This window comes from Artibeus jamaicensis, unplaced genomic scaffold (genome assembly GCF_021234435.1).
Source record: "Artibeus jamaicensis isolate MK-2021 breed Jamaican fruit bat unplaced genomic scaffold, CSHL_Jam_final contig_588, whole genome shotgun sequence".
NCBI classification, from domain to species: Eukaryota; Metazoa; Chordata; class Mammalia; order Chiroptera; family Phyllostomidae; genus Artibeus; species Artibeus jamaicensis.
Genome location: NW_026521895.1, coordinates 3,223,806 through 3,238,055, shown reverse-complemented (window position 1 = coordinate 3,238,055; position 14,250 = coordinate 3,223,806). Strand labels below are relative to the sequence as shown.

General features: G+C 34.4%; 1 protein-coding gene across 3 annotated transcripts in view; it reads left to right on the top strand.

Moving 5' to 3' along the window:
- SCFD1 (sec1 family domain containing 1) overlaps nt 1–14,250 on the top strand; it is a 101,107-nt gene that overhangs the window by 66,575 nt on the left and 20,282 nt on the right. For all 3 annotated transcript variants that reach the window (XM_053670492.1, XM_053670493.1, XM_053670494.1), the window contains 4 exons: nt 5,515–5,577; nt 7,348–7,423; nt 9,406–9,459; nt 13,760–13,812. In XM_053670492.1, coding sequence (XP_053526467.1) covers nt 5,515–5,577; nt 7,348–7,423; nt 9,406–9,459; nt 13,760–13,812 — 246 coding nt within the window. The remainder of the gene's footprint in view (nt 1–5,514; nt 5,578–7,347; nt 7,424–9,405; nt 9,460–13,759; nt 13,813–14,250) is intronic.

The window sequence follows — 14,250 nt, the reverse complement described above, 5'->3', positions numbered from 1 at the left end:
GGTTTATCCCAAAGAGTATTGGAGTTCTGAAGTCTTAGAAGCAATTACAGTATTGGAACTTTGAAAATCAATTAAATGTCCAACAATAAGATTAGTAAATGAATTATGGTATTTCTATAAGATACAGTACAACAGAGTCATTAAAATCATGTTGTAGAAGACTTATTTAATGACATTGGGGAATGTCCACGTTATATTGAAATTGAAATAGTAGTTTACCACAGTAAACATCTATTTCCTTTGCTTGTGTGCCTAGGGACTCTTCTAGACCTCGGGAATGCAATAGTGAGCATGCTAAGGAAGTCCCCTACACTCACTGAATTTACATTTGTGTTGAGGGAACAATAAATCAATATATAAGCAAATGAATAAAATAATATTTAAATCATATTAAGTGATATAGATCTTAACTTGTTGAGGGCAGTAATTAAATTTGTTAAGGATATATGAAAAGTCTCTGGGAGGTGATATTTAAGCCAAAACGTAGATGACATTTTTTATAGTATGATCCCTAATATCCATTTCTCTATGCATGTTTGTGTATGAACATACACCTATATCCATATAATTACATACCTAAAGTGACAAACACCTAAATGTCATTAGTAGCTAACTTTGAGTGGTAGAATTTTTTCTTTGGGGGTGTGTATTTTCCAAATTTTTCTATAACAAACTTTACCCTCAAAATATTTCTTAAAATAATTGTTTTAAGGCTACAAGAATGCTTTCTGATCTCAGCTTGTTAAGAAAATATTCACAGCTAGACCGAATAACCATCATTCAGAACTGCCTGAAGTCTAGCTGAGCAGAAGTCCTGTGACTGTGGAAAAAAGAAGAAACCACATCGAGACTGGTAGTTTTGGCAGAGGCCGTTGCTCCTTGGGACCTCCCCACTGCAAAGCTGGGAGGTGGGTGCCATATCTGAGTGTCGTCAACCTAGCTGTCACTCTTTGCCCTGCCCTGGTGATTGCCTGAGTTCATGCCCCACCCAACTTGCAGGCCATGCAGCCTGTTTCCAGTGGCTTTTCCATACAAACAGCCTCTCTTGACACATGCTTTAGACTTCCTAAAATCTCTCAAACAAGCAGCATCTGGTGTGTCATGTACTTCTTGCTGGGTGACCCCAGGGCTGGCACTAGCATGAGCCAGCCTCGGTTTACAGCTTGTCCTTTCTCAGTCACCTCCAAGCCCATCACAAGTAGTAGCTTTCTGCAGATCGCTCTGTACCTTATGCCAAGTGGACCTGGGCAGGGCGTAAGCATTGGCTGACCTTGCATCTCCTGGAAAGCCCCAAAGCCAGCACACCCAGTGGACAAGTTCAGACCACACTGGATTATAACCCAACCACCTCTGCACATACTCAAGGGGCAAAAAGCCAACACCAAAGAACCACTAGAGTGAGTTCTGCTCCATGGGGTTGGTCCCTTACTAGCAATTCCTCCATTATTCTCATAGCCAGTCCTCACAGCCAGTCATCAGCCTTGGTCAATCTGTCCCATGACCTGCCAACAGCAGTCAAGGCTCAACTGCAACAGGACAGTGCACACAGCCCACACAGGATGCACCCCTGGACCCTACACAATACCTACTACAAAAGGCCACTCTGCCAAGTCCAGGAGCCATAACAGCTCTAATACATAGAAATAAACACAGGGAAGCAGCCAAAATGAGACAAAGAAATAAGTCCCAAATGAAAGAACAGGAGAAACCTCCAGAAAAATAAATGAATGAAATGGAGGCAAGTAATCTACTAGATCTGGAGTGCAAGACACCGGTTATAAAGATTCACAAGCAACTTAATGAGAATTTCAACAGCATAAAAATGGCAATGGAAGCCATAAAAATAAGAACCAGTCAGAAATGAAGGAGACACTAACTGAAATGCAGAGTAAGTTATAGGGAATCAGCAGTAGAGTAGATGAAGCGGAGAATCAATCAGCAATTTGGAATATAAGAAAGCACCCAGTCAGAACAGCAAAAAGAAAAAAGAAGATGTGAAAATGAGCAAAAGTGTGTCTGGGACAACTTCAGGCATACCAGCACTCTTATTTGGGGGTTGCTGGGAAAAGGGAAAGCAAGAAATTTAAAAACTATCTGAAAAAATTATGACAGGAAACTTTGCTAACCTGGTGAAGGAAATAGACATATAAGTCCAAGAAGCACAGAGTCCCAGATAAGATGAACCCAAAGAGGTTCACCCCAAGACACATCATAATTAAAATGGCAAAGGTTAAAGATAGAGAAAAACCTTAAAAGCGTCAAGAAAATGACAATTCCCAGAAGGCAGCTCCAATAATACTGTCAGCTGATTTCTCAATAGAAATTTGTAGGTCAGAAAGGATTGGCATGAAACGCTCAAACTGATAAAGTAGAAGGACCTATAATTAAAATTTCTCTACCCAGCAAAGCTATCATTTAGAATCAAAGGACAGATAAAGAGCTTCCCACTCAAGAAAAAGTTAAAGGAGTTCATCACCACTAAACCAGTATTGCAATGTGGTTCAGTTGGTTGGGCACCATCCCGTTAAACAGCTTCCATTCCCACTCAGGCCACATGCCTGGGTTGCAGTTCCGTCTCTGATTAGGATGCCTGTGAAAGGCAACCAGTCAGTGATTCTCTCTCATATCAGTGTTTCTATTTCTCTCTTTCCTCCTCTCATCTTCTGTCTAAAATATATAAGCATATCCTTGGGCGAGGATAAAAAACGTTAAAGGGTCTTCTTTAAGAAGAAGAAGAAGGGCAAAAATAAAAATAGGAATAATAAAATAGCAATAAATACATATTTATCAACAGTTACTTCAAATGCAAATGAGTTAAATGCTCCAATCAAAAGATATATGCCTACTGAATGGATTAAAAAAAAACAAGACACATAATATATTGTTTACAAAAGACTCACTTGAAATCAAAAAACACAGAGACTGAAAGTATAGGGGTTTTCAAACATACTTCATGAACATGGAAACAGAACAAAAAACTGAGGTAGCAATACTTATAACCAGATGAAATAGACTTTAAAACAAAGACTAAAAAGATAAAGAAGAACTCCACTTCTGGATATTTTACCAAAGAAATCCAATACACTAAATCAAAAAGACATACACATCCATTTGTTTACTGCAGCATTGTTTACAATAACCAAGGTATGGAAGCAACCTAAGTATCCATCAGTAGATAAATGGATAAAGAAGTAGTGCATGTATATAATGTATGATTCAGCCATAGAAAAGAATGAAATCTTGCATCTGCAACAACATGGATGAACCTGGAGGATACTATGCTAAGTGTAATAAGTCACAGAAATGCCAGGGGATTTCCTTATACATGGGATCATAAAAATAAACAAGCAAAACAGAAACAGACTCACAGGTACAAAGAACATTTTGATGGTTGCCAGATTAGGAGAAGTGATAACGGTGAAGGCATTTAGAATTATAAATTGGTGGTTACAGAATAGTCACAGGCATGTGAAGTACAGCATAGAGAATATAGTCATAATATCTTAACATAGTCAATATCTTAAGGTGTTAGATGGTTACTAGATTTATCAGGGTGATCACTTTGTAAGTTACATGTCTTTGCAGGTTGTACATCTGAAACTAATACAATACTGTGTCTACTGTAATTTAAAAATGTTTTTTAAATATGCATGGGCTAGAGAAATAGGACTAGTTATAACCGTGGTTGTCTCTGATTTTTGGGTTTATGAGTGCTTTTTATTATCTATACTTTTTTCAAATTTTATTTGAGTGTATTGTCATAAGAAAAAAATATACAAAAACCTCTTTAAAAAGAGAAATGGAAAACCATCTTTTCCAATTTTCATAAACTATACACTTACACATTTGACTATGTGGCAAATGTCAGTGTTTTGTTTTGTTTTCCATTATGTCCGTGTGGGAATTCCTTAATCAAATTTGCTGTTATGAGGAAAGGTATTCTTGGACACCATTTCATGTGATTAGCAGAAATTTTAATTTCTAATTTATAACTTTCTTTGTCCCATTATGAGAGTTACAACAGTACTCAACAAAATTTTAGAAATCTCAGGTGTACAAAAAGTAACATTTTACCTGTAATTGCAACATCTAGAGTGCACAAGTAAACATTAGTATATATCCTTTTATGAGCATATTACATAAAGTATTGAAAACCAGGAAATCATTATTGTAGATACAGTTTTATATTCTAGTTTTCTAGCACCTTTCATCATAGCAGTTTTTTATTATCTTAGTTTTCATTTACAGAACCTAGTATTTGCATAATATTCAGCGCATAAATGTGTTATTTATTCCTTCTTTACTATTTAGATATAGTTGTTCCTAGTGAAAAATACATTTTTATTAAAGGCAAAAATTCCAGTCTACTGCTGAAAACAGTTGATTCGTATCCTCCTTTCTGAACAAGATTGTGATTTTTGTGTTTGAGATTTCTCCAGATTGAAATGGAATATTTTCAACATTTCAACTATCACATCTTAGTGATTCCTTTGGTTTTTTTTTTTACTCTCATAAAATTTTTTTGTATTTAAGTAGACTTTTTTCACTGAAGTTTTTGAAATAATTAAGAATAGAAAAGAGTTAAGATTCACATAAAAATGTTTGTAGTATGCTACTTAAAGTTTATAGAACAGTATATACTATGTGGTATTAACTTTATTGTTAAAACCGTATATGTTATATGCCCACATGTCCAGGGATTAGAAGAATACGCACCAAAATCGTAACAGGTGACCTCACAGTGGAAGGGTTCTCCTGGAAGCACTCTGTTGTTTGGATTCTCCAGTGAGCATATTCCCAGAAGGAAAATATTTTCTAAAAATGCATCTAAGTGTCATCTTTTTTCCCATTTTTTTTCAAGAATTCTACCATTTAGTTAAAAGGGATTCTGGACACTTAAAAAGACTTGAAAAATAAGTGACTAAGCATTTAAATATAGAAGTGTGTGGTTTAGGACATAACTAAATGGAAAAATTATTGGGTAGTAGAGCTAGATTGTTAATGAAAAAAATGGTTCTGAGCTGAGTCTTAAAAGGAAATGTACAGCTTCTGTTGGAGAAGAAGGCAGTGTGTGTACACCCCTCAAAGGGACAGCATCAGCAGAGGTATGTGTCTGGGAATGAGGAGTGTGGAACATGGGAAGGGCTGGAGAGACTCAGTCAGTAGTAGTACATGGTGGTTCTTTTAAGGCAGCGAGTTTGTTTTATGTTAATGATTGGATAGAAGGGAAAAAGAAAAATAGTAAAGTTGGGAGACTTACTACATTGTTTTCCAAAGTATCTCAGTGTTTCACTACTAATTGTGCTGTATTTGGACATTATTTTACATTTATATAGTCTTGGTTTATGTCATTGTTTGGGTGCTGACTATACTGATAATTGTTTTACAGTAAAAAATTATTTCTATATTCAGAAAATGTCTGCATAGTAAAAGCAAAAGTTTGTCAATAGATACTTTAATACTGTGAATGTTAGCACTAATAATCAGCTTTAATATAACTTTCTTGTATCTTAGGGCTTTTGCAAAGATGGCCTCAGCTCCTGCCAGCTATGGCAACACTACCACTAAGTCAATGGGGTAAGTATTTTTAATAATTCTGATTGGGTTCGTCTGGTCCTCCAGACCATGATTAGACTTTCATGTCTAATTATGTCTAAAAACACACTGACACTTTGAATGCAAAGTATTTTTATTGTGATGGAGAATAAATGTCAACATGCCTTTGGCTTCTTAGATAATTTAAATTTTCGTTTTGAAATGTAAGTTAATATGTCTTATTTGGTATGAGTATTTGGCTTCTTTTACTTCCCTTTTCTTAAAACATTAGTTTTCATTTTCAGAAGCTATATTAAGGATAAAGGTATTTTCATATCAATGTTGATAACTAATGTAACAGGCTTGCCACTAGGCACTCAAGAGCTAGCTTCAAGGCAGACCTGGGCATCCTACTAGATAATAGGGAGGGAGTCCCCAGACCTGGGGCTGTCTTCTAACTCCAGTGTCCTCTAGAATCTGGGTGATTTTCAAAGATGCTAAATAAGGTAATTCTTGCTACTCTTTCCTATCCCATACTATAATAGTTTCAAATCCTTAGCTTATTGTTTATAGTTTAGAGCAAAAACATGAAGCCCAGAGAAAAACAGATTTATCCTAGCCTCACACTGAGCTACTACTTTTAATGAAACCATTTCTAAAAACAAAAGCACTTGTCATAATGCAGGGCCTTGTAAATGTTTGGGGAAATGAATCCAGCTGGCCTCACCTTCAGACAGTGCTCTGCAGGTTAGCCTAGTCCCTCAGAGTTGCCTGGTGCCAGGGAATCACCTGAAAACTGTCCATTCCAACAAAGATTACTTTCTATTGTTTCTGTTAAAGAAAGGATTGCCACCTTGTCCATCTCTTCATTTCAGAGGGGATAAGGACAAGATAGGGAAAAAGAAACTATATTTGGAAAATTACTTTTATCTGTGCAATAAATAGACTTACCAGTTTCATGTCTTAAATCTTATTGAATATTAAAAGACTTACATTTCTTATGGATTTTATAGTCGAGGATTTTAATAAAATGTGTTACAAGAAAATTTTGAATGATTTAAACAATATTTCTAGCTTTCTGATATCACAATAGAGGATTGCCAACCTGTCTCACAAAGCATCTGTTGATCCCAAATGAGAAACTGCTGGAGACACAAATATAAATCTAATATGGCAAATCATTTGTTGGTGCTATTTTTGATGTTAAAAATTTAGACAACAAACATTCTTTAGAATTGAGGGAAAATTCATTAGGTGTGTTATGCTTCACATTTTATGTGATAGATTTTATGTATAGTGAAGGAGACAATATACAATGCAGGATTGGATCTAGCTGCTATGATAAAGAGAACATAGTAACTTTTGACCTACTCATCATACTTAAAAGCATATGTAGCTTTAATGTGTTAGTATGGTTTGAATTACTAAAGCAACTTAATTTACTGTCTTTAATTTTATGGCCTTAGCAGTAAGGCAATCAGGAAAGCAAGTAGTTTTCCACAGATTTTAATTTGCCTGAGAACTGTAGCTGAGGTTAAGCAATTAAAATGTTTATTTTGAGGGCAGCCCTTTATCTTTACATTTGAGTAATAATGACTAGTCAGAATATTTTATTACTTTTTTTATTGTTAAATAAAATTGCAGCAGTAATACAGTGGAAGGAGAAATTCTCAGGTTGTTTCTGGTTAGTGGAAACAAAGATGGTAGGTACAGAATGTAATAGCATGTGGTATATAACCAGGCAAATACTTTATCTGTAACATATTGGAGAGTTAATTTATGCTTTTTGTGATCCTCCTCTTTTGCCTCTAGTCTCCTATCACGAGTCATGAATACAGGATCACAGTTTGTGATGGAAGGAGTGAAGAACCTGGTTTTGAAACAGCAAGTAAGTACACTAGTTAGCATACTGGTAACTTTTAAGCATAAGTTAACATGTTGACAGGTTGACATGCTCGGCTAAAGCAACTTCTAGATATATTCAAGTTATAACTGTTAGAAATAAAATGAAACCAAGGGTCTTTTTTTGGATACATTTAAGAAGTTTTACATATGTTTTCAAGGGGTCTTTCATTGCTTTTTTTTTTTCCCCCAATTTGCTCTTGGACTTTACTGACATTTTAATTTTTCTTTGACTACCTTCAGGTTTGTGAAAGTACCTTAATTGCAAAAAATGAACTAAACCTGTTTCAACTAACACACTACTACATAATGCATATTATGTACATTTTAACATATTAAGAGAATAATGAATTTAGTAGTCTTAAGTCCTATGTAAATTAGAATAAATAAAATATTTTAAGTAGAATTTATGTTTTGGGGTAATAAAACTATAACTTGATTTAGATAACACTTCCTTTAATTGTCTTAGTTTATACATAGTATGTGTTTAAATGATTTTTAAATGATTTACTTGTATTGTTTTTATGTTACTCTAATGTATAGATATTCTGCTTCAGAGAGTCATTAATTGATTTGGTTCTTTTCAAACAATTTGTTTTTTACTTTCTAGTATGGAAATTTTCAGATATACATTAATATATCAAACTCTGCTGAGCCCTTTACCAAGCTTCAACTGAAGATCCTTCCATTCTTGTTTTATCTTCCCTACCTAAATTTTTTTTAATTTTTATTTATTTTTACTGGGCTATTTCAAAGTAAATCTGAGACATAATATTCACACAAATCTGTCAGTTTGTAATGAAAAGGTTTTAAATGCCAAATTAAGGAGATGGAATTATCAATTATTCAGATGTGAATTTTTTTGCTTACTTTTTTATAGAAAAAAGTTAGATCCTTTCTTTTCTCTGAATTCCTTCATACTTTTAGCTTTCTTTTAATATTTGCATGTGGCATTTTGTGTTGACATTATTCATTTTCGTTTTGCTTTTCTAACCAGTTTTATTGAGATATAATTGACATACAGTGTTTCATTTCTTAATGATGAGTTCCTTGATGCAAGGACTGTCTTCCCCATCTTCGAATTTTACATAGTGCTTTGCATAAATAGGTATTTAATTTTATGTGATAGGTAAATAACATTTTGTTACAAAAACAATGTAGTCGGTGAAAATCCTACTTTGCTTTATTTAATTAAAAACCTGATTACTTTTCAAACTTTCCTTCAGATGCTTTCCAAATTGAATTATTTTCTAATACTTGAGAATACTTTTAGCTTCCTCGTTATTAGGAATCATGTTCAATCCCTCCCGTTCTATCTCTCTTCTGGTAGGAAGCTACTACTAAATACTGCACTTTTTTTTACTGGTTCACAGTACTTCCTCAAGTCAGTTTATGTTCACTCACTTGGACTATAAAACATGAAAAGGCACAAAAACAGGAAGTAGGCACATTAGAGACCAACGTACTATATGCAGTGTAACCTAAAACCTCCTAAAGAAAACATGACTCATGGCACTTAGTAAAGAATAGTAAGGCCCGAGTTCTGGCCAAGATGGAAGTGTAGGTAGAAACCCTTTGCTTCCTTGCTTTGTATTTAAAGAAACTTAAAATTTGGAAAAAAGAAATTAAAAAAAATAACAATGGAAATCTTATATGATCAAAACAAAAGCTTGCAATTATTAGTATTAAAAAGCAAACATCTAACAAAAGTAAAAAAGTCCAGACATACATTTGTACTAAAAACTGGATATACCTACATACTAAAAGGACCTTTTGATTTAGAATTTTATTCTTCTAAGGAAACTTGAGTAGTTCCAATAATATTTACATCTATGAAACCACAGAATACTTAATCTTAGAATGTGTTTAATTAAAAGGCAAGCATACTTAACTATAGTATGATTAGGTTGTTGTGACAATAGAGAACTTTATTTGTTATTCTCATGAAAATACTAATCTCTTCCACAGAATCTACCTGTTACTCGTATTTTAGACAATCTCATGGAGATGAAGTCAAACCCTGTGAGTAGCATATTACATTATATGTGTAAAATTCTTAAAAATATTAAGCTGTATGAAAGGCAGTAAAATCTGAGTTCATTGTGACCTTAATCACAACAGACCACATGGGGGAAAGAAAAGTATCTGTGTTCTCAAAGAGCCATTGTTAGCCATTATCACAGATAAGGGGAACTGATTCTCAGTTGCTGTTACCTCCATTATGGCCAGTTCTCACCCAAATTAAATGTAGATTAGATTCTATGTGTATAATTAAATGTAAAATATATCCTAAGGAGCAAGTTTCTATAAATGAAAAAGACCAGTAAACATCGGCTGGTACAATATAAAGAGTACCAGGCCAATTTTCTGAAAATTAAATTAGAGGAGGTGCCAGGAACCATTCAAAACATTTTTTATACATTATCCCTTTTAGTCCTTATTAGAATCTTCTAAGAAAAGTAGAGTTCTTAAGTACATGTATTCAGGTGGGACTGAATTTTTGGGGACAGAAAACTAAATTGTTGGGTAAATAGACAAATGAATAAATGTTGTTAGCATTTACTTAAAGAATGGGTTTTCAAGCTATCTGTTTACATTTCAAGACAAGAATGTGAAATTACCACAATCTGTTTTCTAAAACAGCCGGGCTTGTTACTGTGGCAACTAGAGAGTGGTTATCTTCACTGGAGTCTGCAGTTGAGAAAGGCAGCATGATCCTAATCCCAGCATTGCCCTAGTTTGGGTCGGTCTGGATCACCATAGCCTTGGTAGTAAGGCTTAAGATGCTAAACATGTATTTGTACTAAAAACTCGATACACCCACACATTTAAAAGACCTTTTGATTTAGAATTACATGTTTCTATGGAAATTTGAGTACAGTAAGAAAGAGAATTAGAACAGGATCTTCAGATTAATGTGTAATTTTTCATAATTATTAAAATGTGATTTTATTATATTAAAGGACATTAACAAAAACAAATTTTAAAACCTGCCCGTGTGAAAACATGGAAATAAAGAAAATGTGATAAAACATTCCCAAGAGGGGCAATTACAATTATGAGAGGAGTTAAGAGAATTGTCTATAATAATAAGCTAAAAAGAATAGGGTTCTTCCATCTAAGAATCAATATAGAGAAAGGGGTATACAATGTAGTAATATTAGACTTTCTTATATTCTTATATGAAGTAATATTAGACTTTCTTGAGCTGTCTTAAAAAAGCCTGCAAGAAGATAATTTATAACTAATTAATTATCTTAGAGAATACTACTTCTTTATAGGCAGTAAATATTCCAAACAATAAAGAATAAAAGTATAAATAAATGCAAAATTTTAGACAGATGCCAAATCTACAAGGAGTTAAGGAAATGTAGCTTATTTTATTGCTGTCCCTAATCTTGAAGTCGAGATGGTACATAACAATAGTAATGGTAATAGCTAAAATTTATTGCACACGTAGGTGCCAGGAACCATTCAAAACATTTTTTATACATTATCCCTTTTAGTCCTTATTAGAATCTTCTAAGAAAATACAATTTACTATTATTCTAATTTGGGGGGATGAGAAAACTGTGGCTCAACGGAGCTAATTAATTTGCTCCAGGACGCACAGCTAATAAGGCAGAACTGGGAGGACACATTTTTCACCACGATGCTGTATTACTGAGGACAAGAGCTATGACTTCATGAAACTTTAGTTTAAGGAAACATTAGAAGTAAATTTTGGGAATGGAAGAGAGGAAACCAAGTTCAGTCACTTTTCCCAAGGCACACTGTATTTAGTAGCAGGATTGGGATCCAAAACCTGTTACTCTGTTTTCCTGCCGACTGATCGTTCCACCATAAATGTGCCTTCCACAACAGTTTCTGTTATAGACACATGGATTGCTAAATTACGAATCTTATTCAGATGTTTCTCCAAGTATATAAGTTCATTAGTTCTGTTGACTCCTCATAATTGAAGGAACATTACTACAGATATTTTTCATTAGAATAAGTATCATGGTTTGCCATATATAATGTGCACCCATGCTTTTGGCCCAAACTCTCAGGGGGAAAAAATCTTTTGTTTTAATGTTTTTATTCAATTTTATATTTATTTAAATTTAGAAAAAATAATTATCATATTCCAGGGTATTGTTTTGCATACAGATACTGTTATTGCTTTCTAGAGTTATACTTTTAATACATAAGCATAAGTAAAAGAATTAAAAACATTTATATAGATACAGAATTAGTACTATTCATGTATAATGCACAGCCTTATTTTTCCCTAAGAAATTTGGGCCAAAAGAGTGCACATTATTCACTGCAAAATATGGGGTAAATATTTTCTGCTTTGAAAGCATTTTTTTATCTATCTGCTAGGTGAAGTAGCTTCTTACACTTTTTCCAATCCCTTTCCTGTTTGCAGATAGATAAATTAATTTAGAGGCATTGATGAGATTAGCAAGGATACTGAGTTAAACCTAGTTAGTAATCTTGAATGTATCTTATATCAAGGGCTTTAAAATGCTATAGGCTACTTCTAGATGTGGTTTTTGTCATTTACATTTGTTAATGAAGTGTTCTCTTTTGATTTGTCTTGACTGAATAAATTGAAAGAAAGGAATTAAGGAATAATATCTGGCCTTGTAAATCTAGCTGTTAGGGGCTTCCTGAAACAAAGTGTTAATGGATTCTGACACTGTGTTTAGGTTCACTGAGAGTTCTGTGACACTGTTCACCACTGAGTACAGGACCTGACAGTGACAATAGGTGCATAATTTGTCACATCAGTCAGGTTTGGGTAGCACCATATACACTCCAGAAAAGAACGAGTTCTTATGGCTCATAGGCAGTAAAGCGGAACTTTCCAACTCCTTTAATATCAAAAAGCTAGTTTCCAATTTAGACGAGGTCCACAACCCCTCGCCACCACTGCTGAAGTCCAAAAAGTTCTGGAACCTAAAAGACTTTGTATAATTCATTTGGTGGCAAAACCTAGCCTTAATTCAAGTCGAGGCCCTTTATAGTTTTTATTTATCTCACTTTGTGTTAATATTCGTATATTTAGTTGCAGGAATAGTACTGTGTTAGATGATGGGTGCTGCCCACTGGGAATGTAACATGTACAGCTCATGCAGGACACCATCTAGCTAAAACTAGTTTAAAATTCAAAATTCCAAAATACACCAAACTCCGAATGTTTCAAATAAGAGAGATTGTGAGCCTATAGTAGGTATTATGTACATTTGGTAAAATTACAGATAAATAATACAATAAAATTCTAAAAACAAAACTACATAACTTCTAAAACATGCAAGGTCTGTGCAGAAGGTATCCAGCCATGTACTATGAAAAACAGGCATTTACTGAACATACAAGAAACATTATACATAGGACAGTGACTCCTCAGTCCCCTGTGAAGTGGGCATCTTGGGACTTCACACACTTCTCCCAGTTGCCATCAGCTGCCCCATCGTATTTTTCTGAATCTCATTGACAATCTGAAATGTCTTCCTTTTCATAGGTGATTTTAGTTTTGGGAAAAGCCAGGCATCACAGGGTGCCAAGTCTGGGCTATCGAGGGGCTGAGTCACCTGGGTGATTTGATGTTTTGCCAAAAAACTTCATGAGAAGGTCAGGCACATTGTCGTAATGAAGCTGCCAGTCATCAGTTGCCCATAGCTAGGGCCTTCTGAATCATCTGAATAGTTTCTGTGGAGAAATGTTCAAGCATAATGTAAAGTTTGATGCTCTGTTTACTCAGTAATTGTGTATGCAATAGGCACACAGTACACATGTTCACTCAATGGCATCTGTTGCCCCCCCACTGACTAGTGCAGTGAACTTGTCATTATTCACACATGAGCATTCCAGTCTGCTTTTCTTGGCTGCCAGGTTACGTCAGTGTCATGCAAACTATTCTCACTGTGTTAACAATGACTGAAGTATTTCTGAACAGACCTCGTATTTTCAAGGAATAATATGCCTAGTGGTTAAGAGCTGGGGCATTAAAACTAGACTACCTGGGCTCAAATACTGGAGTTAACATTACTTGCTAATTATGTAACCTTGGGAAAGTTATATGCTCTCTCTGTACTCTCCCTTGTGCACCTGAAAAGTAGGTGTAATAATAACTATATCATAAATACTATCGAGATTAAGTAATTTCATTGAAAGCATTAGAATAATGCTTAATACATAGTAAATGCTTGGTGAATGAATGGTGGTGGTGGTAGTTACACATTCTACCAAATTAATAGATTCAATAAAACAAATTACTCTAAGCCACTGTACCTTTCTGAAGAGTTATGGTAAAATTCTGTTTTTGTAATAGGAAACTGATGACTATAGATATTTTGATCCCAAAATGCTACGGGGCAGTGACAGGTAAGCAGCTCTTGTGTGTTTGTTATAGGTTCCCCAACCCTGTCAAGGTTGGAAATAATGTAATTGATTTTTGTTCTAAGTCAATAACTACTTAATATTAAAAACTCAAACTACATAGAAAACTGGTAAGTAAACAGTATGTATAATCTCATTACCCAGAGATAGTCACTGGTAAGTATACTTAAAACATTTTGGCACTTTTTCTTCCAGTCTACACATAAAAAAAGTACCTTTAGATGTTTTTCATTTTGTTTTTAGTGAAATAATGGTGGCATTACAAGCTGCAGCAGAGGGGGAACTTAGATAATGTGTGTCTTTTTAAATAAATATTCCTATTGGACCACATTTAAAAAATGGCTTTATGTTAGATACCGATTGTTTTGTTGTTGTTTTTATCTATCTAGACCATTTCATCTTAGTTGCTATGAATTGTTATAC